This window comes from Eretmochelys imbricata, chromosome 10 (genome assembly GCF_965152235.1).
Source record: "Eretmochelys imbricata isolate rEreImb1 chromosome 10, rEreImb1.hap1, whole genome shotgun sequence".
NCBI lineage: Eukaryota > Metazoa > Chordata > Testudines > Cheloniidae > Eretmochelys > Eretmochelys imbricata.
The window spans coordinates 16,372,934-16,397,565 of NC_135581.1; the positions used below are offsets into that span (position 1 = coordinate 16,372,934).

A 24,632-nucleotide genomic window follows, 5' to 3' on the forward strand; every position below is an offset into this window, starting at 1 on the left:
ATAAGATGCACAGATGTAAACTGTATGCTGGTACAGCACATCTACGTTAGGGGTCTGCCCCAGCTTAGCTACATCAGTGTGAATTTCCTTAACGCACACATGTACAAAAGTGCGTCATCACATGCTTTGGGCTACATGGCTTCCCCACACAACCCCAAAGGTAACATGAGCCAAAACATTTATATACCGGACTTAGTTTATTTTTATTCTAATTTAATACTCAAGTATTTTAAGTAAGAGATGCTATAAATTCCATCAGCTGGGGCACTTAACACGCCATCCCATTCAGACTGGGGGACTAATTAAATTACATCCACCATCGTAAGTGCTCTCCATAGCCCCAAGATCACTCCTGATCATGGGTTTCACGCCACACAGCTGATCAGGGCAAAAGCTGTTTTTCCACCCTCACAATAAAAGGCTCTATTAGGCTAATCTTACACTTCCAACACTTTTTTTCTGTTGGAAGATGAAGGTATTGTAACAACCACGGACACACATAAAACAGTACTAGCAACTGCTACAACATAAACACCCTCGTGCCATCATTCTGGGAGCTTGTATACAGCATTATCCGGCTCACAGCATTCCTTTCTGGAGTGATTTAAGATAGAGTGCATCTGTGTCACTTTACAGGCTATTCTGCAGCAGCTGCAGCCCCAGGTCATGGGTGGCCAAAGCGTGGTCCACAGGCTAATGGGTGCCAATGAACGTGAACGTGACTAGTGTTCACCCTCATCTTTATTACAGATGTGGCCTAAAGATGAGGGTGCAATTCCCAGCACGTAATATCCCATGTCGATGAAAAGGATATGGCATTTGAGACCTGCAGTGTTGCTGGGATGCCCTACTGTATTAAAGATTAAGGTGACTACAATAGGATCCATTTTATGAACATGAGGTGCACCCAGCAACCTACTCTCAACTTATCAAATGGATAAACCCTTCCAGAGACCAGCTCTCAGTGACAACAGCAATAAACCAGTAATGACTCCTATACTGATGGAATAAAGATTTTTCTTCCCAAAAACTGAAGTGGCTCAATACACAAACAAAACAGATCTTATCACACAGTTCGATACAATTTTAGATAGCTCAGCCTCTGCCCTGTGATCATTTAACATCAGCCCTTTGTCTTCTGCATAACAGACTACTGTAACAAGAATTGTATTTAATCAAGTATTTAAGTAACTTGGGTTTTTGAGCTCAGACACTGGTGCTTTCAGCTACATTACAGCAGCAAAATGTTAGTAAAGGATACAAAGTCATTGTTCTGATCTACTCCTAACAGGAACGTTAACATTTGACGACAACAAAGAACAGAAGGCGTACCTTTTTACCACCCAGTTTCCCTGGACCAGCATCGCCACCTGCTGTATACAGCGTAAAACTGCAGTAGAATCGATCCCAGAACCCAATAAACTCATGAGGTTTGCAAAAGGCATTACTTTCACTAAAGGAAAAGATGAAACACAGTTGTTTTAAAGATGCTTTCAATGTTCTATTTAGATTCATAGAAGGACTTCTGTTTTTTAAAAAAAATGGATACACAGATTTTATTTTTTAATATAAAAGACTCCCATCTGTATACACTGAAATCAGCAATCAAAAATATTTCACAGCTCTCGAAAAATAAAAAGCACTTTGAAGAAGCACTCCATTTCAGTCAGTCTGCATATTCACTGAAAACATGTCAGGGAATGTTGTATGTAAGTTAATTGGCTTAACTGATCCCAAATTAATACACTGATAAAAGAAACCATCTATACCATTCTATTTTTTGCAATAGATTGAGTCATCTGACAAGACAGTAAGACCCAGAGACAAAAACTTTAGCACTTGCTATTGTCACATCATTAGCAATTCCAGAAAGATGGGCTAAAGCTGTCTCAGGCTACATGCAGAAGGCACATATTACTGAAAACCTTCCCGAGAAAGGACAAAGCCAAAATGGCAGGTTGCTGCATTAAACTCTGAGCTAAAATTCATGCTTAGTCTCCACTACCCAGCAGTGGATCAACAGAGACAGGTGTGTCCTGGAAGGAACAGCAGTGGTCTTAGAGTGGAAGTTATTCCAAGGAGTACTCCTTTGGCTGCACATGCCCAGATCGCAGGTGTCAGCTCTCCAAGCAGTCATGTGTCTATCTTCCCTTCTAGATCAATGGCGTACTCAATCAGCAGTGGAAGAGATGCTATTCAGAGCCTGAGACTTAGCCCTAGAAACAAAGGGCCATAGAGACTCTCAGCCCTGTAGGACGACAGCATAGACACTGCCAGGAAAGGCTACTTATTTTAGGGAAAAGGAGGTCTGAGGTCATGAAAGGACATGAGGAAGTGAAATGTTTTAAAAATATCACATACCATTCTTCATCAGGATCTTAATCTGATCAGCAAGGGGTAAAGTTCTCAGCTGTGCCATAGAAAGCACATTGCTTGGAGCCACAGGTTTGTCTCTGTAAATAAACAAGCAGAACTGTAGCCAATGAACTACAACATCCAGCCAACGTGAGGTTAGGACATTCCATGCAAACACTTACTTCTCTTCTTCTACATTCGGAGGCATCAGCATCATTAAGTATTCACTAATGGAAAAGAAAATGTATCAGCCTTAAAATACTTGCATTAGGATTTTCTAGGCTGAAGTACAATGATCTCCTGCTTAGTGCAATCTTATTTATGTGAAATCTACAAAGTAAATATTAGCTTCCAAGGTCATTTTTCCTTTCCAAAGAAATTCAGTGCTGGAGAAATGTATGAAGACTGTAGTTATATCCACTGAGAACATTTGCTTACAACTGCTTTCTATGATTTTTAGCATGTTGGAAGAAATCAAAATCACTGAATTCATGCTGTTACCAGTAACAACTGATAAAGATTTTTAGATCACGTTCCTTAAATTTAGTTAAGGTGAGGAAGGATGGTGCAGTCATTGGTGCACTAGACTGGGACTATGGAGACCAGGATTCCATTCCCTGCTCTCCCACACATTTACTGACCTTGGGCAAGTCACTTACCCTCTCAGAGCATGTCTACACTGCAATTAGACACCTACAACTGGCCTGCACCAGCTGACTCGGGCTTGCAGGTCTCAGGCTAAGGGCTGTTTAATTGCAGTGTAGATGTTTGGACTCAAACTACAGCTCGGTCTCTGGGACCCTGCAAGGCAAAGGGTCCCAGAGCTAATGCTGCTGCCCAAGCCCTAGTATCTACACCACAATTACACAGCCCCTTCGCCCAAGTCAGCTGGCATGGACAAGCCGTGGGTTTTTAATTGCAGTGTAGACACGCCCTTTGTGTCTCAGTTCCCCATTTATAAAATGGGGATAATAGCACTTCCCTACCTCACAGCAGTGTTGTGAGGGTAGTACATTAATGACTCCAAGGCACTCAGGTACTACAGTAAGTACCTTAGATACCACAGTAACAGGCCAGGTTCTCTCCTCTATTCCACTTGTGCAGTACTCATCCACTTCACTGTGACTGAGGACAGAATCTGGCCCTAAGAATTTTTCATAGACAGGACAGTTCAATGAGATGCCAAATTTTAAAAATAACCCACCAACACCATGAGTGCAAAATACCATGTCCTGCTGCTTTCCCACTATTGGGCCTTGCTTACCCCAGATTACAGGAAAACCACATTAATTATTGCTTCCTGAACAGATTCCTGTAACCACCATATAAACCTTTCCCCCATACAGCTACCAAAAAGCAAATCTGAAGCTGAAAAACAGTCACTGTCAAGTACTTTTAAGTCTCTATTAAAAATCATAAAACAGGTTTTGTAAAACTCATTATTAATAAAGTTCTTGTTTTGTTTTTTTTAAATTTAATAGTTTCTGGTTTTGATTTAAACCTTCCCCAGCTGCGTTTGTAATCCTTGCATTATAGAACTGTGTTAGCGCATAAGAACTAGAGTTAATCTGGCTTAACAAAAAAAAAAGTGGCAATGACTAGTTTCACTCTCTGGCCTGAGTGAAATACAAAAAAACCCAAAACCCCCACCAAAAATTATGAGAAAACAAAATGATCAATTTTTTAAAAATTATTTCCGTCATAACAACCTACTGTTGTTAATAATATATATGACAACCTGACAAATATTCAAACATTATGCGACTTGTGTAGGATACTAGACCAAAGTTTTTACCTGGGAGATTTAATTAACTCGGTATTCTCTGCCATGCCATGTCCCTGACTGAGTAAATACTGGCGCTCATGTTCGGAACGGCTGTCCTGAGAAACGTGGGGATGGAAGAGCAAGACTCACTGCAATGTACAGTAAACATGCCATATCTCAAACAGTTTAATTCTTCATTCTCAGGCTCTCCAGCACCATTAAAATCCCACACTCATTATTCTAACATGTAGCTAGTGCACTATGTAAACATCACATCTCAGTAACTGATGCATTACTTTCACACAGTTGCGTTGACATTGATGCAACATGGGAAAGCTTGAGTGTGTATTATTTTAAAACACGGACACATTTACACTTTTTGTTAGTTGATTATCACTCCTGGCATCAAACTGATTTGATTCCCCTGACCAACACCCTATCTAATGCCTTAAAGTGCCCAGCCTGCAAGCAAAGGTCTGGGTTTGATCCTCAGACTCAGGCCCCCCCGCATGTTGCTGACACTAGAGTCTGCTGAGATACATGAGTATTCAGGCCTCCAAAACACCCAGAACATACCTACCCTTAAACCATAATAATGCAGATGGACCCAATGCTCTTCAGCTTGTCTCTTCTGCAGGAATTCATAGGACTGAACACGTCGCTGACGAGCTTGTTCAGTCTCTGGTCGGGAGAATCTTACCTACAAGATTTGATTACCGTTAACTATAGTCCTCAAAACGACACAGATTAAAATGGCACAGGGAATTATATGCAAAAATGTGTGCGCTATATAAAGAAAACACATTTAATGGCAAAGCCAGGGGTAGACAGCTAGGAACTAGCTGAACTAGAAATGCTCTTTTGCAACAGCCCCACCCTTCTTATTTTACTTGTTGACTTAACTAAATAGTCAACTTTCCCAAGTGGGGGTGTAATTGCTGAGTACCAACTGCGGTGTAAACCCTGTCAGCTCAGTATGGATTGTTATACACTGATTGTGCACAGTTTCTTGAACTACCAGTAATAAGGAATCTCAGACATACAGTAATTTGCTTGATGTCGTCTTCAGCTTCATCCTGGGACGAATCTCCCGCTGACAAAAAAACAAGCCAGGAAAATGAAATTAAAAATATAATCAAAGATGAAGCAGCCACAAGAGAGTTTATGACTGTTCTGAGGCTTAGTCCAGGAGAGAGGTATGGTCCAAAACACAGGACCAGTGGCCAGCCACCTCAGTTCTATTTATATAAATACCTGGGTAGCTGTATCTCTCGTCACCATGCTATATGAGCACCTCACAAACAAACGCTCCTGCTAGATATGGAAAAATTACCACCACCAGAGGGAATTGAGGCACAGAGACCTGAAGGGGCTGACCCAACATCATACAGGAAGCTTGTGGCAGAGCTGGGAATTGAACTTGCTCTGATATTGAGTCTATATGTCTTTGGGTAAGTTATTTAACCTATGTATCTTGGCTCCCCCATTTGTTAAATAGAGATATCAATATGGTAATATACTGGTTAGTTTGCATATATGTTCCACTGTCCTCTACTGGATATAATCAGAAATGCATCACTGGCATAGGATCTACAAGGCAGACATAATGGAGACTCTCCTTTGACTCTCGAGGTAGGGGCCAGTGCTTTTGGAACAAGTAGATCTAGGTTCAATTCCTGTTGATGCTATTATGTTCCAAATGCCCATGGAATGCAGCACAGTGACAACCGTGAAGACCTAGGTGGCTACAGATTTGTTACAACACTTAACTGACAGGAGTCTTGAGAGGATGAGCTAATTGTGCAGCACAATGAAAAAAGTACTGTAAGTTTTATTATTATATTCTACCATCCAGGTGTTCACAGTCTCATGTTCTAGAACTTTAATTCATCTGACAGTTAAAAGGAACAATTATTTCCTCTGAGCCAATCATTATACATTATTTTATTTTAAAACATGCTCAGTGTTTCTTCAGCTATGAATAGCTCTTTCCAATAACACCATAAAGTCAGTATAACAAAATCTAAAGAGAACTCAAATTGTTCCATAACAAAGAAATCACAGCTTGTAATGTGTTCACCTTCATTAGCAGCTTCTCTTTCTCGGTGTTTGGCATCAGCTTTGTCCAAGTAGGAGAAACTTGGCCTCAGTTGTAGAATGCCATATAATGGAGTTAGGTGAAGTTCACCTGAAAAATTACAAGTTATTTTCCAAGGCCTACAGTTGGCAATTTCATTTTCCTATCACCTTTGTAATGTCACAGTTTAAATTTAAGATAAAGATTTATTAAATTTAAATGTAAGATGAGAATCTTAAATGGAAGATTAATCCAGTCCTTAGTATTTCAAAGAGGTATCAGATTTGAACCCCTTGGTCCAAACCTGCCGCTACAATTTGCTTTTTGGTAGGATCCAAGCCTGGAAGAGGCCCATTTTCTGGATAACATATGGCTCAAACTCACATTTCACAAGGTCAGATGATCTGACAAGATTTCTGCCATTTGTGGCCAAAAATCTCAGAACAGCAGCTCATGAAAGATCAGTACTAATCCAATCCCAACCTGTGATTCAGCCTTGAAGACCACCCCCAAGCTCACAGCCTAAACCGAATTTCGACATCAGTAACGCCTCTTTGTCCCTTCTCTAAATAAGTATCTCTGCCACAAACTGGAGAACAATACCCAATCCTGGTTCCACAGCATCCAAAGTTTACAGCAGCCCCTGGCCTTCCACACCAATAATGAGTATTTATATCGTTATGACAACAGCAAACTCTGAATAAGGTGACATAAAAAATGTATAGAATACCAATCTTGAAATTCTTGGGACATCAGTATTCCCAGAGGTTTTTAGAATACCAAGCAAGAGAGGGTTTGGGAAACAAATGAAGGAGCAGAACGTGTGGAGTAAGGGAGAACAGCAACAGAGAGACTGAAGTGAATATTAAAGAATATCCCCTTCAATGTATATGGTTTCAGTCTATAATTCAATGGTACAGTTCTGGTTGCATCTAAAAGCCCTACTAACTGTTACCTTGTTTACAATGTCATTAGAATACCCTGATGGAATCTCAAGGACTTTAGAACACTCCAAGTAGTTAAGTTCTCCCTTACAGTAACTTACTTATAAGGAATTGACAGCCACTAAATAGGAACAGAGGCTGCTGGAGACAAACACCACAGTTTTTTCATTTCAAACCCTGCATATTTAAAAACCGATTTATTTCATAAGGTTGCGGGAGGAGAAAAAAAATAACCTTTTCTATAGATAGCAGCAGCATAACGGGAAACGTTACTCGCAGCCTGTGAAGAGCAGAAAGTTTGTCTGTCCATCAGCTTCCTGTAAATAAATTAAATTTTTATGACTACAGTCCACAGATACCACAAAACATGCAAGCCTTAAAGGGCAGAAACAAAGAGTTGTTGCTCTCTAAAATTGAGTACTGTAATTAAACTTGCAGGTCTTTTAAAAATATATATTTATACGTGTATTTGCTGATCTCCCACGCTGCAGCATTATTTACTATGGGTACTGTGGAAGTCACAGCACCCCATCTACAATATTATCTGTCCCATGTGCTCATTCAATTAGGGGCTCTTTAGAAAGTGCTGAGTGGTGGCTTCCCAGCTATCCAGAGATGCCCTGATGGAATTAAACAGCAGAAGACACTCTACAGCATAGGGCACTGGAGCAGCTACTCTGCTTCCTTGATCCTTCCTCTGGGAGAGCTACTGGGTTACATTAACAGGTACTGATGGCCCTGAGAGGCCTTAATTCAGCAAAGTGTTTAAGCTTGTGCTGAAGATTTACATATGTCTCTCATGCTTTGATGGCTCCTGGCTAGAATTAGCACTGAGGGACATTTATTTGGTTTAGATGTTGTTTTGTCATTTTTCCAAGGGACTCAGGCATAACACTCTCCAATGACAGAAAATGCCACCAACTTTAATTGCACACCTGGCCGAGTTTTATTTTTACCTGCTGTCATTATAAGCTACCCTTAGACTATGCAACTAAAAGAGATAAGACAGAAAAAAATATGCGTCTAATTTTTGCACATCCAACAGTAGCTTGTGAAAAGTCACATTCACTGTTTCCCCGAATAGCCAGCCAGCCAGTTTCCCCTATTATTTGCGTGCATCCTTCATGATGCAACAGGGGAGCAAAAAACATTCTGAAAAGTGGGATTGTAAAAAAATTCACAAAAATCAGTAGCGAGACTCCGGGACAGGTGAGATACCTGAACCTACTTTTAATTCGTTTTTTTAAAAAAAACTGACAAATTTCAAGTTGACAGCGTCTCTTAAAATGCAAAATGTATAGACCAAGATTTTCATAAATGACGAGTGATTTCTGGGTGCCCAAGCTTAGACACCATACAGTGGCTATATTTTTTTAGGGTGTGTGTTCAGCATTTCCTGAAAATCAAGCTCCTAAAACGGTCTTAAGTTGGGCACCCAAAAATTGACACATACCACCCCCCACCCCCCCAAAAAATCACTAGTTACTTTTAAAAGTCTTGGCAATATATTTTAAAATGTCTAAATTTCTCCATATTTGGAAGATTGTGATTACTGGGCCAAAAAGTTAACCCTAATTGTAAGCTGAAATGTAAAAAGGATGTAAAAGTTAATAAGATGTCAGAATAACCTATAACATTTTTTAGCCTGCATGGGAATTTACCATGGAAAATAGGTCAAATTATTTTCAGTAATGATGTTATGAACAAATGCAAGAAAACCAGAGAAAGATTAGTCCAAACAAACAAACAAAAATCTACTGACATGATGCAAGGACTGTGCTGAGACTGGACCTAATAAACAAGATATGGGATCAGGAATTAATGGATCAAAATTGGTGAGAAGGATATAAAGCCTAATTGATGGACAAAATATTGAGATGAACTATGCTGCCCATTTTTCTCATCTTTGGGTTCTTAAAAAAGAAACGTTGGAGGGAAAAAAAATCTCTTTCCCCAGTGCATGTCTCCTCAGCACCCCCCAGCTCAGCTAGTCTCGTCCCACCTCACCTTCCCCAACCCCAACAGAAGAAGCAGACCAAACCAAAGGACATTCTTCCCGAGAGGAAGGCCAGCAGGCCTTACTCCTCTTTAAGGAATTTTGTTTTTCACCTGGGAGTCCTGAAAGCCATCATATCATCATGACATCCAGTCCTCAGCCCATCAGTGGGGATACATAATTGCCAGCACCATAGAGGTACCCAATATTCTGTTTCCCTTCCCTTTGTGTTACTTTCTGCCTGCCCCTGCAATTCCTATCTCTCATGGTTTTCCACTGAATCCTAAAAATCAACCACACTACATCAGCACAAAAGAGAGGAGATGTCCATAGCCTTGTCTTGTCTAAGGAGAAATAACCCAATCAGAGGACATCCCTGACCTGAATGTGAATTAGGGTCCAGGCACCAGATGTCACGGTCACCTGCCAGCCAAAGTATCCATTCATGACTGACCAGCCATCCAGTGTTCCAAAAACATCAACAAAAGCTGTATTTCCCCCACCTTTTCTATATTTTCTCTTCTTCACCTTCTGTTTGTTAAACACAGAAGAAGTGAATATCCTTTGCACATCAGGACTGACAGTAAAATTAAACCTCCCTTTTAATCAAAGAATGGTTGTTAATGAAAATAAGAGACTGATATTTTGTCTGCAAAAGGAGAGAGACTTTAATATGCTTTATTTAAGTTTGTTTTGCATAGTCATTCAATTTCAGTATAAATGCCTATTTTAATTTCTTGTTCTTCCTTGTGTTTGATCAATAAACTTTCAACTTTACAAGGCAAGGTTTTGGGTGTTTGCCAGAAACTGAGTAAACCAAGGCCTCTGTAGAGAAAACCCAGAACCTAAGTGTCACTGTTTTAATGCTGGACAGAGAAGGAGTTTACAAACACCCTTAACTTTTTTGGTCCTTGAAATCACTATACTCCAGGCCTTGAGATTGCATATTTGTTTGCTCCGCCCCTTCCCTAAAAGTTTGGTGGGAAATCTGACCATTTACTAGAAAAGAAAATCAGAGCAAAGAGGATACCTACGAGGAATAGGTACTAGTTTCATCTGTGCAGGTGCCATCCACATTGAGAGCGATCTGTTCTCCTTTGCTGCGACAGTAGTTGGGATTCAAAGTATCAATGGCCATTTCAAGTTCAACCTAATCACCAATAATTAAGAAAACACCAATAGTTAACATAGCATAATCACCAAATATTCAACCAAACTAAGGCTCCAGTCTCACAAAGATTAACGTATGTTTACCATTATGCCTACAAGCAACCCCGTTAAAGTCAATGGGACAAATCACATGCATAAGATCAAGCAGGTGCTTGAGTCTCTGCAGGACTGATATACACTGTCATGCTGTATATCAATGCCATTTGCAGACGCCCAACGAAAACTACCAAATTTGATCTGTACTTCAGGAACCCTCTTTAAATGGATTTTGAAGATGTATCATTTACACTGCAGGTGGAGCACCAAAATTCAAGACTTTCCCTTTACATCACCAAAGATTTAAAGAAAAGAAAATAGCACACGAAAGATGCTCGGAGTTACAGCTGCCCTGCTGCTCTCAACATGTGTCAGCAAATCTATTACAAAACACGTTCTTTCAGGTGTTTACCTCACACTCCTTTCCAGTGCATCAAACCCAAGTTTAGGCGGATGTTTAACAGCCAAACTCTGCCTCTCATAAGCAGCTCGTAATTCTCATCAACATCAATGGAAATGCACATAGCCACTGGAGGGCAGAATTTGGGCATTATGGCTGAGATTTTAAATGGGATTTAGATGCACAATTTCCCATTCGAATTAATGGGAGTGGAGAGTCTAAGTGCCCTTAGGCAGCCTTGAAAAAAAGTGTGTGTGTGTTCTGACTACGCTGTCAGATAGTTTTGTTTAAGAATACCATGGCCCCCTTTCCTCTCTCCTGCCACCAGGTCTATTCAGAAAGTCTGAAGCCCAATGCATTTCCGCAAGACTTGGGCAATGAAACACCACACTATATTCCATCTAGAGGCAAAGAGCCCTGTTCTGATCTTACAGTGGTTTTATGCCAGTGTAATTTCAGTGGAGTTACTCCCGATTTACAGCTACGTGAGAGGAGAATCAGGGTTACAAATGGCTCCTTGCAAAGTGTGAGCCTGACCCTGCAAGCTTCCAGAGGCATGGGGATCTCCCACAGATCTGTGACCTCACTGATTTAGAGTTACTCCTAATTTACACTTCCTAAGGGAGAGCAGCACCAAGCCCTATCACTAATACTAAAATACAGAGCACGTCACCAGAACCCAAATGTGCTCTAGAAATAAAGACATGAAAAATGCTCTTTAAAAATATGGATTATTAGCACAAGCATCCCCGACCTGAACTAGAATTATCACATGCTCAGCTACAATGTCTCTCAGGGGTGGGATTTCAGTATTTTTATACTAAAGGAGTATCCTCTCCATCACTGCTTCACCTGCTTCTCTACAAAGCAAACACCATGCTGGAGAAAGCCCTGCTTAAAATTTCTCAAATTTTCTGAAAGAACTAACCTAAGAGATGCAGTACCACAAGTGGCTGCATCACCACAACAGCTAATTATTAATAATTATATGTATAGCATTAGCACCTAGCAGCAGAGCACAATTCATATTTCCTAAGCACACAACGTACAGCATGAAACAATCTTTTCAGACTAGCATGACATGATACCTGACCTTTTGCTGCTTTGGCTTTATCTTTGCCGACAGATGCGTCACATCATCATATGTCATGGAAGCTGGACGAATAGGATACTAGAAAACAAAAATGTTTCACAGAGTGTCTTTCATCTAAAGTCTCAACATGCTTCAAAAAAAAAAAAAAAAGAAAAAAAAACTAACTAACCTTTCCCTTCCCCACCCCACCTATTGTATACCCACTTCCCAGATGATTACAAGTCACAGAAGAATAAATGACTTGACTGGTCTGGTGAGTCACTGGCAGAGCTGGGAATAGGGCCCAGAAATCAAACTCCCAGTCCTTTGCTCAAGCCACTACACAACACTACCTACCAATGAACCATGATATACAGAATTTTTTAATCCAAGAATCTCAAATTGCTTTACAGAAAGGTGGGTGAGTACCAATATCCACATTTCACAGATGGAAAAATGAAGCACTGAAAGATTAAGTGACTTGGCCAAAGTCTTCTAGGAATTCAGTAACAGAGTGAAGAATTAGAACCCAGCTCTCTTGACTCCCATTTCCCAGCTCTAATCACTATGTGATTCTGCTTCCTCCATAACACATGGGAGCTGTTTGCAGTGATATTGAAGCTGAATCAGCCCCAGGATACTAGAGAGACAAACTAGGTGAGGTAATATCTTTTATTGGACCAATTTCTGTTGGTGAAAGAGTGCTCTCATTAACTGGAATTATGAGCATAAATCTTTGGAGCATCCATACAGAGTTAAACTGCTTCACAGATGTAAAAATAAATAATTTCAAAAGCAGAGAAGCCAAAATTCTTTTCAATATGAGGAGGTAAGCAACTCTCTATACTACCCACTGCAGTTTCTCTTTAGTGGTGTTATCAGGGCTGCCTTTCACTCCATGGGACTTAAACCAATGAGGACATGCAGCAGTTTACACAGAGATAATACCTAAGGTCAACACTGTCCTGGCAGTGGTTGAAAGGGTGTGTGTGAAGGGGTAACAGCTGCCCTGTACTACCACCAGCCATCCCCTCTTTTGGCACCATACTATGTGTTTGAACGGCCCAAGGCCTAAACGGACCCACCTAAACCCAACCCCCACATAAATCCAAGGCTGAGACAGGTCTGCAGCACCATGCAAGAAACTGCATTGGGAAATCCACCAAATGCTGCCACGCTAGTGACAAACCCTTGCACTGCCAATAGGTGCTAACACACAGGAAACAGCATAGCAAGTGAAACTGCCCAGCATCATCCAGTAGAAGTCGTACTAGGGCATGCTAGGAGCTGTTAGGGTCTATGTTAACAGTAAGAGAAGTTACTGCTTTATGAAATAATTATTCTTTAAAAATTATATCCAAGAAGTCATCTGGAATACCTGGAACATATACAGCTTCTCCGACAGGCTTTTGGCCAGGTACACGTCAATCTAACAAAGCAAAAGAAACAAGTTTAACCAGACCGAAAGCTACGATTGCTGGTGCTCTCAGACATTACTGAGAATGCAGCCATCTGTTCTCAAGTTACTAGAGATGGGAGAAATTTGCCTAGTTTCGAGTTTCACTATGAATGCTGAACCTAGGTAAGGACCATGAATCTTTTGACAAACCCAGCCTCTGCTAGTTTTCCACACGAAACTCAGCAATTTTGTATATTTTTGCCATGACACAAGGCAGAGGTCAGTGACTTTGGCCGAGTGTTGGGTTCTCTCAAAGCAAACTCAGGGCACGGCCAACACACCTCTCTTGGGACAAGGGAAAATGGCTCTCATTGGGCTTTCTGTGAATCTAATACCACAATATCACCCAGCTCTAGAAGAAACTCATGTGTCTCTTTGGTAACAGCGAATGTAAGGTGAGTATCTAACTAATACCATGTCACAAAGGCAATGTTAAGAATACAAAATTAAAAATGAGAGATGGGATGAACAAGCTCAGAATCCCATATCTGTCCCATTACCAGTTCTTTGCCACAAACACCTAGAATTCATGGAGGTTTCAGGAATATCACAAGTGGGCACTGCCACAGAATGGCAGCCATTTTGGGTACTTATGTGATCCTGTCAGCTCCCATTCCTGCTGGCCACATCCCCTCCCCCAATACCTGCCCTTTCCTGGCACCTTCATAGTGGCCTGTGTGTGTGAATTCACATCAAATATCAATATGACACCACAGCCACTATGATGATCCTTTTAAAAGCCGAATGGTCCGAAACTCCTTTCAGACTAGAACCAGATCTCAACTCTTTGTTTTAGCAGAAGCAGTGAACACATTTACCAGTCATTTCATTTTTATAACCTTCTAATCCAGCAAAATAATTCTATTTAAAATTGTTCTAATTTTCCAAAGTGAAATTTAGTGCACATAAAAGATGCCAGATGATAAATCTGGAGACTGATCCTCTATTTATCCACTGAACAGATAAAGCAGTGGTGCTAGCTTCTCAATGCTGACCTACCAATGTTCTTCATCCCTGACCTGGAACACAAGCTCAGGGGTCAAAGGCTAGAACAGTTCTCCATGCCAACTCTGCCCACAAGAGTGCCAACTTGTTTTGGCAATGAGGACACCTGTACACTTGACCACCTATTTCCTTCAGGTACTGTAGGTTTTTGAGCATCAGATGCCAGTTAAACCCAGGGAAACATTCTTTCCAAGTGCAAAAGGCTAAGAAAAACAAATTTCAAGAAAACCAAACACTCACTAATCAACCAATGTCAATTTACCTCTTGTATAATTGGGTCATCTTCTTCATTTGCCATGCTAAAATGGGAAAAGCAATGTTTCAGGTCCTTCCTTAGCACAATCTGAAAGAGAGGAAAAGCACTGTATCAAGGATTGTTTTGTAAGAGCTATAGTTCCCCCATTCGTAATTTCCATCTTGTGTACCATGTGCAGCCTAGGATCCTTCCTTGCTCACATTGTTTTAGTTCCTTTTAATAGAAGGGAATTTTATTTTTTGGAAAGCAGATTATGGGGAATACATTTGTGTGGTCTTATTTCTTCCTTCCTCCTCTTTTGCTGGCTATGACACTTTTGTACAGTATGTATTTTAATTAGGCTTGGTAGAATTTTTTTCCTAATGTTGACAATTAATATTGATTGTTATTTAAGATTTTTTTTAATTTTTAATTATTTTTATTTTATAGCTGCAGGAAATGAAGGGAGGGGTAAAACCAGGATTAGGGCAGCACTGACAGCAGGCTACAGGGGCTCCCTGCATGGCCAAGAGGCTCAAGACACCAGCATGTAATGTGAGGGGGAGGCTGTGGTCCTGGCCTTATACAGCAGAAACCCACAGCCAGGACTACAAAGATGACAACAAAACCCTGGCTGCGAGTTGCTGCTGAACAGTTCCTGTCCAGGGACAGCTCCTAAACTCCTGGCTGGGGAGTGAGTGAACAGGGACTTGACAGCAGAGCTGCACAGGTTCCCAGCATGGCTGCAAGGCTGGTGATCTTTGATGGTGCAAGGTGTGGGAGAAACTGCGGTCTTGGTGGGTCAAAGCAGAGACACCCCTGGCCAGGGCTGTGAGGAGGAGGGAAAGTCCTGGCTGCAGAGGAGGATACCCCGCCATGGAACGGCTCCTGCCTGGGGACAGAGCCATTCAGCAGCATGGTGGCTTCCCCCACAGCCAAGGGCTCAAACTCCTCCTCATCACAGTGCTGGCCTGGGATGGTCTCTGCTTCACCAGGCCAGGATTGCAGCCTTCCCTACAACTTACGCCTCCAAGGACCAGGTGTCACGAGCCCTGTGGACATGCAGGGAGCCTAAGGAAGCCCTCTGTCACGGGACTGAGGGAAGGGGGCTGTGACAGCAGAGCTGCAGAAGGCCCCCTGCACTGCCACTGGATCTGTGACACCAGATCCCTGCAGGTGCAAGGGGTGGGGGGTAGGGGGGAGGCTGCACTCCCAGTGACTGTTACCCTCCCACATATTTCAGCTGAAATTGACATTTACTGACATCTATCGATTTATATCGAATCCTGCCAAGCCTAATTTTTAGGTTATGAATGCATTGTAACTGACTGCCACATGGACAGTGCACTGCATAAATGTCCAGCGACTGTATGTATTTACCGCACTTCAGATGGTAGGAAATTAAAAACTTAACATGTTTGAATGAGAATTCTCAGTCTGAAACATTTCTCAGCCTCTCTTTTGTGTCTTTGAAAAGATCTGCTGCCCAAGGTCTTACCACCTCACATCTCTGATCTTATCAACCCAGACGTACCCCATGCAATTGTGCAAGGAGAATTAATTCTGTGTGTCGAAAGGAGCAAAGCAAGACCAGGGATGGAAAATGAGAACTCACAGCAAGCTTCCCCCAAAAAGAGAGGCAACGATAAAATGACACTTCCAAAGGTGTCATTCAAGTTCTTATTCTGCAAGATACTGAGCTCCCTCTGCTCCCGTTTAAGTCACCGAAAGTTAAAAAAGCGTTCAGCACCTGGTAGCATCTGGCCCTTAGTGAACATGAATGTTTATGGGTGGCCACCTGAGGGGAATCAGAGTTAAGATCTTGATCTCAGTAGAGATCTCCAGGCTGGTATAGTCAAGCAGGGCTGTTGAAGGAGCCAGGGCCCAGATCCACAAATGGATTTAGATGTCCGAAACACTGGACTAGATTCACAGTCTCTCTCGCTCAAGGACTACATAAGTATTTATCTGCAGTGGATCAGTCATTGGCCCAGAGAGAGAGAGAGACTATGATGCTGTAGTCCAGGGCTCTGGGCACCCACTTGGGAGGTAGGAGACCCAGAGAGTAGGAGACTGCCGTGTAGCGTAGTTCTACAATGTTAAACAGCTGCCACTTTCCATTCCAGAAGTGGCTGCGTTTCAGTGATAGGATACTTAAGCCCACTATATCTCTTACTTACCTCAGCACTATTTGAGACTTAACTACTTAATATTTGGCATATTTTCAAATATTACAGAAATACAAAATGTTCATGATCATTCTGCATTCTCGGTTACTGTATTCTTAATTAATTGGAGTCTTCTTGGCACAACTGTCAGCATGTGATGTAAATTTAAAATGGTGTCTATTAGATCAGATTATTAGAAACTGGGTTCTTTTAAAAAGTGTAAGCATGAGTGTATATCTTACAGAATTAGAAATGAATATTTCCTTTCCGCTTACCCTAGCTCATGGAGTGACTCAGTTACTAGTGAAAATATCAGATAATGAAGACACCAATTTTCCAATTCCTTTAAGGATAAAAGATGTCTGTCTAGAGGGTTGCTTTTAATAGAATATTAGAATGGCAAGCATATAAACAGGAGGCATTGTTACCTGATATAGCTTATAATACTCATACAACTTTCTACAATGAAGGAAATTAAATGGAATTAGATTCAGGCATTTAGTATGGGAAGACATACAGAGAGATCTGAGAGAGACCTTTTCAGCAGAAATACAGTAACCAGAAAAGCTCATGAACCGTGGAAAGAGTAATGGAATGAAATTAAGATAAACACTAGGAGAAATAAAGCATACAACTTACAATTTAGTAGATGGCTCAAATAATTTTATGTAGGTTTTGGATTGCTGAAGGGACTTCCATTTAAAGAGCTCATTGTTATTAGTTAATTAAGCTTCAAAAAACCCTGAATACCTGTAGGTAATACATACAAAGCTCTCACTTGGCTACCACTGAAACACTGCTAACTGGGATGGAATGAAGCAGCTGGTTAACAACTTCCCAATTTAGAACAAGTGAAGAATATTCTATCCAATTTAAACTGCAAGTAGCATTTAATGAGAGAGAATTCCATTGCCCCAACTTCAAATTCAGCCAGGACATTGGGGTAACATCTATTCTCATTCTGATAGAAATGCCATAGGATCTTAAATGGCCACAAGTGGACAGGACCTCAGTTTTGTGTCTCATCTGAAAGATGGCATCTCCTTTCCCCCCGGTGCCCCCTAATACAGGGGTTGTTAACCTGGGGTGCACAAACAGATCCAGCAGCTCACAACTAGTTTGCTTCTCTTTACAGTTAGATGGGAGGGGCTCCTGAAATTATTGAGGGACAGGGGAGACCTGAAACATTTTTCTGTTGTATCATGGGGTCATGCTATGGACAAGGATGAGAAGAACCACTGTCCTAATAATGTACTGAAGCTCTGGCTCATTACAAATAAAGAGTGACATTTTCTGAATTACCAATGTCACTTCCTGTAGCACCCAGTTTTTTCTTAGAGGTCTCTCATTCAAACACTGGCCCTGACCCTGCTTAGTTTATGTTCAGCACAGAGTCTGTGCTGGTTTGAAAACTGCAGAAAGACAACTGAACTGAATGTTTACAAGGTTCTTTACTTCACCTCTTCCTCCTTTTGCCCATCCATAAATAGTTTTGCAAAACCACATTCTGTTAATTAACCAAAACATTGGGACTTCCTGTGTTCCAAGGCTTCTATTTCCAGTTCGGGTACTACAGCCAGGCAGGCTGATGTAGTCAGGATTTAAAGAGGCTGCGCTGTAAGCTACGTTAAGCATGCATCACCTTTTAAAACCTTAACATTTCCATAAATATCATTTGTGTACAAAGTGTTAAACCTGTTCTTTCAGCATCAGGTTAGATGAATGAATACAATCAGCAAATAACTTCCCCCTAACGACAGCATAATTGATTAAAACAAACTCAGTACATAGAAAAACACAACTCTATGTACTGATTTCAGAGCAGTAGCTGTGTTAGTCTCTATCAGAAAAAATGAGGAGTCCTTGTGGCACCTTAGAGACGAACAAATTTATTTGGGCATAAGCTTTCGTGGGCTAAAACCCACTTCTTCAGATGCATGGAGTGAAAAATACATTAAGCAAAATATATATTCTAGCACATGAAAAGATGGGAGTTGCCTTATCAAGTGGGGGATCAGTGCTAACGAGCCAATTCAATTAAGGTGGAAGTGGATCTCTTGTGTGGACTGGTCCAGGCTGAGGTTGATGGACCAGTCCTCACAAAAGAGATCCACTTCCTGGACACTACAGTGCAAATAAGCGATGGTCACAAACACCATCTACGGACCGCTATACTTACCTACATGCCTCCAGCTTTCATCCAGACCACATCACGTGATCCATTGTCTATAGCCAAGCACTAAGATACAATCACATTTGCTCCAATCCCTCAGACAGAGACAAACACCTACAGGATTTCTATCAAACGTTCTTAAAACTACAATACCCACCTGGTGAAGGGAAGAAACAGATTGACAGAGCCAGAAGGGTACTCAGAAGACACCTACCACAGGACAGGCCCAACGAAGTAACAGAATGCCACAAGTGGTCACCTACAGCCCCCAACTAAAATCTCTCCAACACATCATTAAGGATCTACAACCTATCCTAAAGGACGATCCCTCACTCAGACCTTGGGAGACAGGCCAGTCCTCACTTACAGACAGTCCCCCAACCTGAAGCAACTACTCACCAGCAACTACACACCACACAACAAAGACATTAACCCAGGAACCAATCCCTGCAACAAACCCCACTGCCAACTCTGTCCACATATCTATTCAAAGAACACCATCATAGGACCTAACCACATCAGCCACACCATCAGGGGCTCGTTCACCTGCACATCTACCAATGTGATATATGCCATCATGTGCCAGCAATGCCCCCTGCCATGTACACTGACCAAATCGGACAGTCTCTATGCAAAAGAATAAATAGACACAAATGAGACATCAAGAATTGTAACATCTGTAATAAAGGAGAACACTTCTATCTCCCTGGAGACTCACCAACAGACTTAAAAATGGCAATTCTTCAACAAAAAAAACTTCAAAAAGAGACTCCAAAGAGACACTGCAGAACAGGAATTAATTTGCAAACTGGACACCATCAAATTAGGCCTGAATAAAGACTGGGAGTGGATGGGTCACTACAAAAAGTAATTTTCCCTCTGCTGATACTCACACCTTCTTGTCAACTGTTGGAAATGAGCCACCTTGATTGTATTGGACTTGTTAGCACTACAAAAGTAATTTTCCCTCCCTTGGTATTCACCCCTTCTTGTCAACTCTTGAGAATAGGCCACTTCCACCTTAACTGAATTGGCTCGTTAGCACTGACCCCCCCACTTGGTAAAGCAACTCCCATCTTTTCATGTGCTAGTATATAAATTCTGCTTACTGTATTTTTCACTCCATGCATCTGATGAAGTGGGTTTTAGCCCACGAAAGCTTATGCCCAAATAAATGGGTTAGTCTCTATGGTGCCACAAGGACTCCTCATTGTTTTTGCTGATACAGACTAACACAGCTACCACTCTGAAATGCATCCGATGAAGTGAGCTGTAGCTCACAAAAGCTTATGCTCAAATAAATTTGTTAGTCTCTAAGATGCCACAAGTACTCCTTTCCTTTTTGCGAATACAGACTAACATGGCTGCTACTCTGAAATCAGTACACAGAGCAGGTCACCTGGTCAATGAGTCAGTGAAAGCTCCACATCACAAGTACACAGTGCCCAGCAGCTGCCGAGCCAGGCTGGGCCCTCGTACAGACTGCCACTCTCTGCTGGCATAGAGGGTTTTTTTTTTCGTTATTATTTTTGTCAACTTGTAAACCTACTTCCTCCCTGCACAATGATACCAGTAAACAGGCAAGGAAAGGCAAGCTCAAAATCTTCAGCCAGGATTTAAAATACAGGTTCAAATTACTGACTGCAAAAATCCTGCTCTGAGCAAGAATGACTTGGTAACTTGTTATGAGACAGGATGCAGTGTTCTTCCTAAATAAACCACAAAACAGATGGCCAGAAAGAGATGCATGTACTTGGGCAATTCACCAGTCACTCTTCGAGGATACTGGGAGTAGCTGGGAGGACCGGAGATTATCAAACTCTGCTTACTTTTTGGGGATTGGGGTGGGGAACAAGTCTCCCCAAAGAGACGGCTGATGTAACCACGTAACCTCAGGGAGTAGAGATTCCACACCCACCCAAAACCTCACATTAAACCCAAGTCTCTCATATTTCTTGGATACTTTGAGGGCAAAGAGGGTGCCAACTCTTTATTTAATCCTTGCCTTAGAACATAACTAGCCTTTGGTGTCAGGCTGTGACTGAGATGGCTGATGTAACCATGCAGCAATCTCGAGGACAGCAGACTGCAAACCACACACAGGAGAGAGGCAAGGGGGGGGGGGAATAAAGATTATAAGTGAACAATGTGGATTTGTTCAGTCACCCTCGAATCAGGCAAACTCCTCCCGCGGGGGGGCTTCGCAGCACACACCCAGCCCCTGGCCCTAGCCCTGACCAGCTATTCCCAGAGTCCACTCCCCAGGCGCTTTTTACATGCAATGAGTTCAGACTCCTCGGAGAGTTTTTAGCTCGCTCACAGGAACTGCAGCGGGCAGAGCGCACCCCAGCCCAGGCCTTGCTGAGGAACGCGCCCCACAACAGCTGCAACGCCCTGTGCTGCCCTAGGGCGTGGGGCAGGGATAATGGGCCACACATGCTCCCCCTACCTCGTGGCGCGGACTCCAGGGGCAGTGGGGGCCACCGATACCCCCCTTCGGCGTGTTGCAATGTGTGTGCAGGTCCCGGGGGCTCTCATGCAGCAGCCATGTTGATGTAACCCAGCAGCGGACACGTGGGGAGACTAGTTCCTCCTCTTACCCACAATGCTTCCCAAGCGGGGTCAAGGTTCTCATCTTAGCACCAGGCGGCGCTGTGCGATCCCTGTAAAACACTGAGGGGGGCAAAAGCGTTGTGGCAGCGGTGGGATTCGAACCCACGCCCCCGAAGAGACTGGAGCCTTAATCCAGCGCCTTAGACCGCTCGGCCACGCTACCTACATAAGAAATAGTGGCTTGTATCCTTTATTCTTCTCAGCTCTTCTTTTTTCCTCTTGCTTTTTGTCGTTAACTGGTGTATGCTCAGTCATGGAGAGGTCTTTTACACAGAGATGAAGGGCTGAGCTCTTGCTTCCATTATAGATCCTTTTTCAAAAGAGTCTTTTTCAGAGGGTAAGCTACTTTGCAACTCAGATACATGGTTAAGATCAAAGCAATGACCGTGGTAGTAAAAAAATAATATTAATTAGCAATAGGTACTAACAGTTAAATATAGCTAATCAGTATTTTTGCATTTACATTGCATTAATTAGTGGAATTATTCCACAGCCTCAAGCAGATGGAAGTTCTGAAGGGATGTCCCAATGCTCACTAATAATGTGGACATTCCACTGTTCCAATGTGGCACCTAGGTGAGGCAATGGAACATCACAATGCAGTGTCAAGCCTTCCCAAAACAATATCCCAGTACAGCATTGTAATATGATGTCATGATACATATCAGATAATTGCAATACAGTGGAACAATGCAGCTATAAGCTTCTGTGCCACAATGCACCAACCCACTGCTTTGCAACATTGCAATGCAAACATCAAACCTTTGCAACCTCACAATGTGAAGAGGTTCATTGCCCCACTAAAGAAGGCCTGCAATATGGCTGAAGAAGCCTAAATTGCAGGCCTCTCTTGCCCAGGATGTTAAATCTATACAAATAAAAAATAGTTTGGTGTTTTTTTTCCTTTCCTGACCATCTCTTGCTAAAAAAATCAAAGCCTGGTTCATCTGAACAGCTGACCCTCTAGGCATTTAGAGTTTGATTTTTCTTCTCACTGCTGTGCAGCAAAACAGCAGTAAGTTCACCTACGTTCATAGTATTACAGCAATGTGACCCTAATGCAGGGAAACAGAAAGAAGAGGGGCGAGGTGGGGACTGGTACTTTGAGTTGGTGTCTGCTGAGGTTTCTCTGTGTCCCCATTAGTGCGCAGAGGATCTGGAGATATTTGATGTCGTTTCGGTGGCAATGGGGTGGGAGGGAAAATCTGTCTGGCTAAAGGAAGGCTGGAAAGAAGTCTGCATGGACCAAGACCACTAAATTGTAATCCACCATGATTTAAGTCTTTAATTTGGACAGTTCATTTAAGTGAAATTTTGACAATGCAACTGCCAGAGCTCTCCCATTGCATGGCCCACCTGACAGAGTCTTAAGTTCCTTTTAATGTCCTGAAATATGCCACTTCCTAGAACCAGGGTTGCCAACTTTCTAACTGCACAAAACCCAACACCCTAGCCCTGCCCCTTCCTCAAGGCCCCTCCCCCTGCCTCGCCCCTTCCTTGAGGCCCTGCCCCCACTCAATACATTCCCCCTCACTGGGCGGCTTGGTCTCCCCCACCCTCACTCACTTTCACTGGGCTGGGACAGGAGGTTGGGGTGTGGGAGGTGGTGAGGGCTCTAAATGGGGGTGCGGGGTCTGCGATGGGGCCAGAAATTAGGGGTTCAGAGTGTGGGAGGGAGCTCCAGGCTGGGGCAAGGAGTTGGGGTGTGGAAGGGGTGAAGGCTCCGGATGGGGGTACAGGCTCTGGGGTGGGGCTGGGGTTGAGGGGTTTTGATTCAGGAGGGGGCTCCAGGCTGGGTGGTGGGGCTGAGGGATTCAGAATGTGAGAGGGGGCTGCAGGTTGAGGCGGAGGGTTGGGGTGTGGTAGGTGTGAGGGCTCTGGCTGGGGGTGCAGGCTCTGGGGTGGGGCTAGGGATGAGGGGTTTGGAGTGCAGGAGGGGGCTTCAGGTTTGGGAGGACTCGGGGTTGGGGCACAGGCTTATCTCAGGCGTAGGGTGACCAGATGAAATGGACAAAATATTGGGACACATGGGGGATGCAAAAAAAAAACCCGCCGGAGTGGCCAAAGCCACAATATCAGTCAGGACGCGAGACAAAGAACTAAAAATTGGGACAGTCCCGATTTTATCAGGACGTCTGGTCACCCTACTCAGGCGGCTCCCAGTCAACAGCGCAGCAGGGGTAAGGCAGGCTGCCTGCCTGTCCTGGCTCCATGCTGCACCCCGCCACATAGGAGCCGGACCTGCTGGCCGCTTCTGGAGCGCAGTGTGGTGCTCCAGGACAGGTAGGGACTAACCTGCCTTAGCCCCACAGCACTGCCAACCAGGCTTTTAACAGCCCAGTCAGCAGTGCTGACTGGAGCCACCAGGGTCCCTTTTTGACCAGGCGTTCTGGTCGAAAACCGGACACCAAGTCACCCTACCTAGAGCCCACCTGCTTCTCTCTCCATTTGATCTCCTGTGCAACTGCCTCAGTGCCTGCCTATTCATTTCTTTAAGTAGCCTGTTGCTTGTTTTGGGCTTTCCGGGGCGGAGGGAGGGGGCTTCTGCTTTTGCAAGCCTATATTGGCTTGTTTGTGTACGTAATTGTTCATTCGTTTAAATTAAATAGCCTGTTGCTTTTCTTTAAGTAGGTTTGTCATTGAAGTATGTGGCTTGTTTTTGGCTTGGTGATTGGCAGTAGGCGGTGCCTCCAAAATGGGATTGGCTTGTTTTGGGCTTGCTGTGAAAAGACAGTGCAGCTTTTTTTTATCTTGTAGACCTGGGAGACTTGCGCAGTGCCGTCCCACAATGTCCAGTATGCCCAGTCTCTTCACTGCCACAGATCTCTTTCTCCCTGCCCTACACACTGGCCTACCTCCCGGCTTGGGGGGCCTTCTTTCTTCTTCAGGAGGTGCACCCAGTTGGAAATGACCCTGCTCTGGGCTGCTGAGGCTTTTGCCAGCCTAGCTAGACACCTGACCTGACTGAAAATATTCAGGAATAACATAATAACGGCCATACTGGGTCAGACCAAAGGTCCATCTAGCCCAACATTTTGTCTTCCAACAGTGGCCACTGCCAGGTGCTTCAGAGGGAATGAACAGTACAGGTAATCATTAAGTGATCCATCCCCTATCGCCCATTCCCAGCTTCTGGCAAACAGAGGCTAGGGACACCATCCCTG

General features: G+C 43.1%; 1 protein-coding gene and 1 non-coding gene across 2 annotated transcripts in view; both read right to left on the reverse strand.

Moving 5' to 3' along the window:
- The window catches only part of POLR3E (RNA polymerase III subunit E), a 37,389-nt gene extending 15,994 nt beyond the window's left edge, over positions 1-21,395 (reverse strand). Inside the window, exons 1-13 of the mRNA XM_077827763.1 lie at positions 21,305-21,395; positions 14,542-14,622; positions 13,194-13,244; positions 11,837-11,914; positions 10,172-10,287; positions 7,376-7,458; positions 6,201-6,308; positions 5,164-5,213; positions 4,701-4,820; positions 4,151-4,236; positions 2,538-2,582; positions 2,362-2,453; positions 1,333-1,453 (exon numbers count right to left, since the gene is read on the reverse strand). Of these exons, the coding sequence (XP_077683889.1) occupies positions 1,333-1,453; positions 2,362-2,453; positions 2,538-2,582; positions 4,151-4,236; positions 4,701-4,820; positions 5,164-5,213; positions 6,201-6,308; positions 7,376-7,458; positions 10,172-10,287; positions 11,837-11,914; positions 13,194-13,244; positions 14,542-14,577 (986 nt within the window). The 5' untranslated portion in view covers positions 14,578-14,622; positions 21,305-21,395. The remainder of the gene's footprint in view (positions 1-1,332; positions 1,454-2,361; positions 2,454-2,537; positions 2,583-4,150; positions 4,237-4,700; positions 4,821-5,163; positions 5,214-6,200; positions 6,309-7,375; positions 7,459-10,171; positions 10,288-11,836; positions 11,915-13,193; positions 13,245-14,541; positions 14,623-21,304) is intronic.
- Positions 21,396-21,549: 154 nt separating this feature from the next.
- Positions 21,550-21,631, reverse strand: TRNAL-AAG (transfer RNA leucine (anticodon AAG)). The gene has a single exon. It is a non-coding gene; the product is annotated as a tRNA-Leu (tRNA).
- Positions 21,632-24,632: the final 3,001 nt, after the last annotated feature.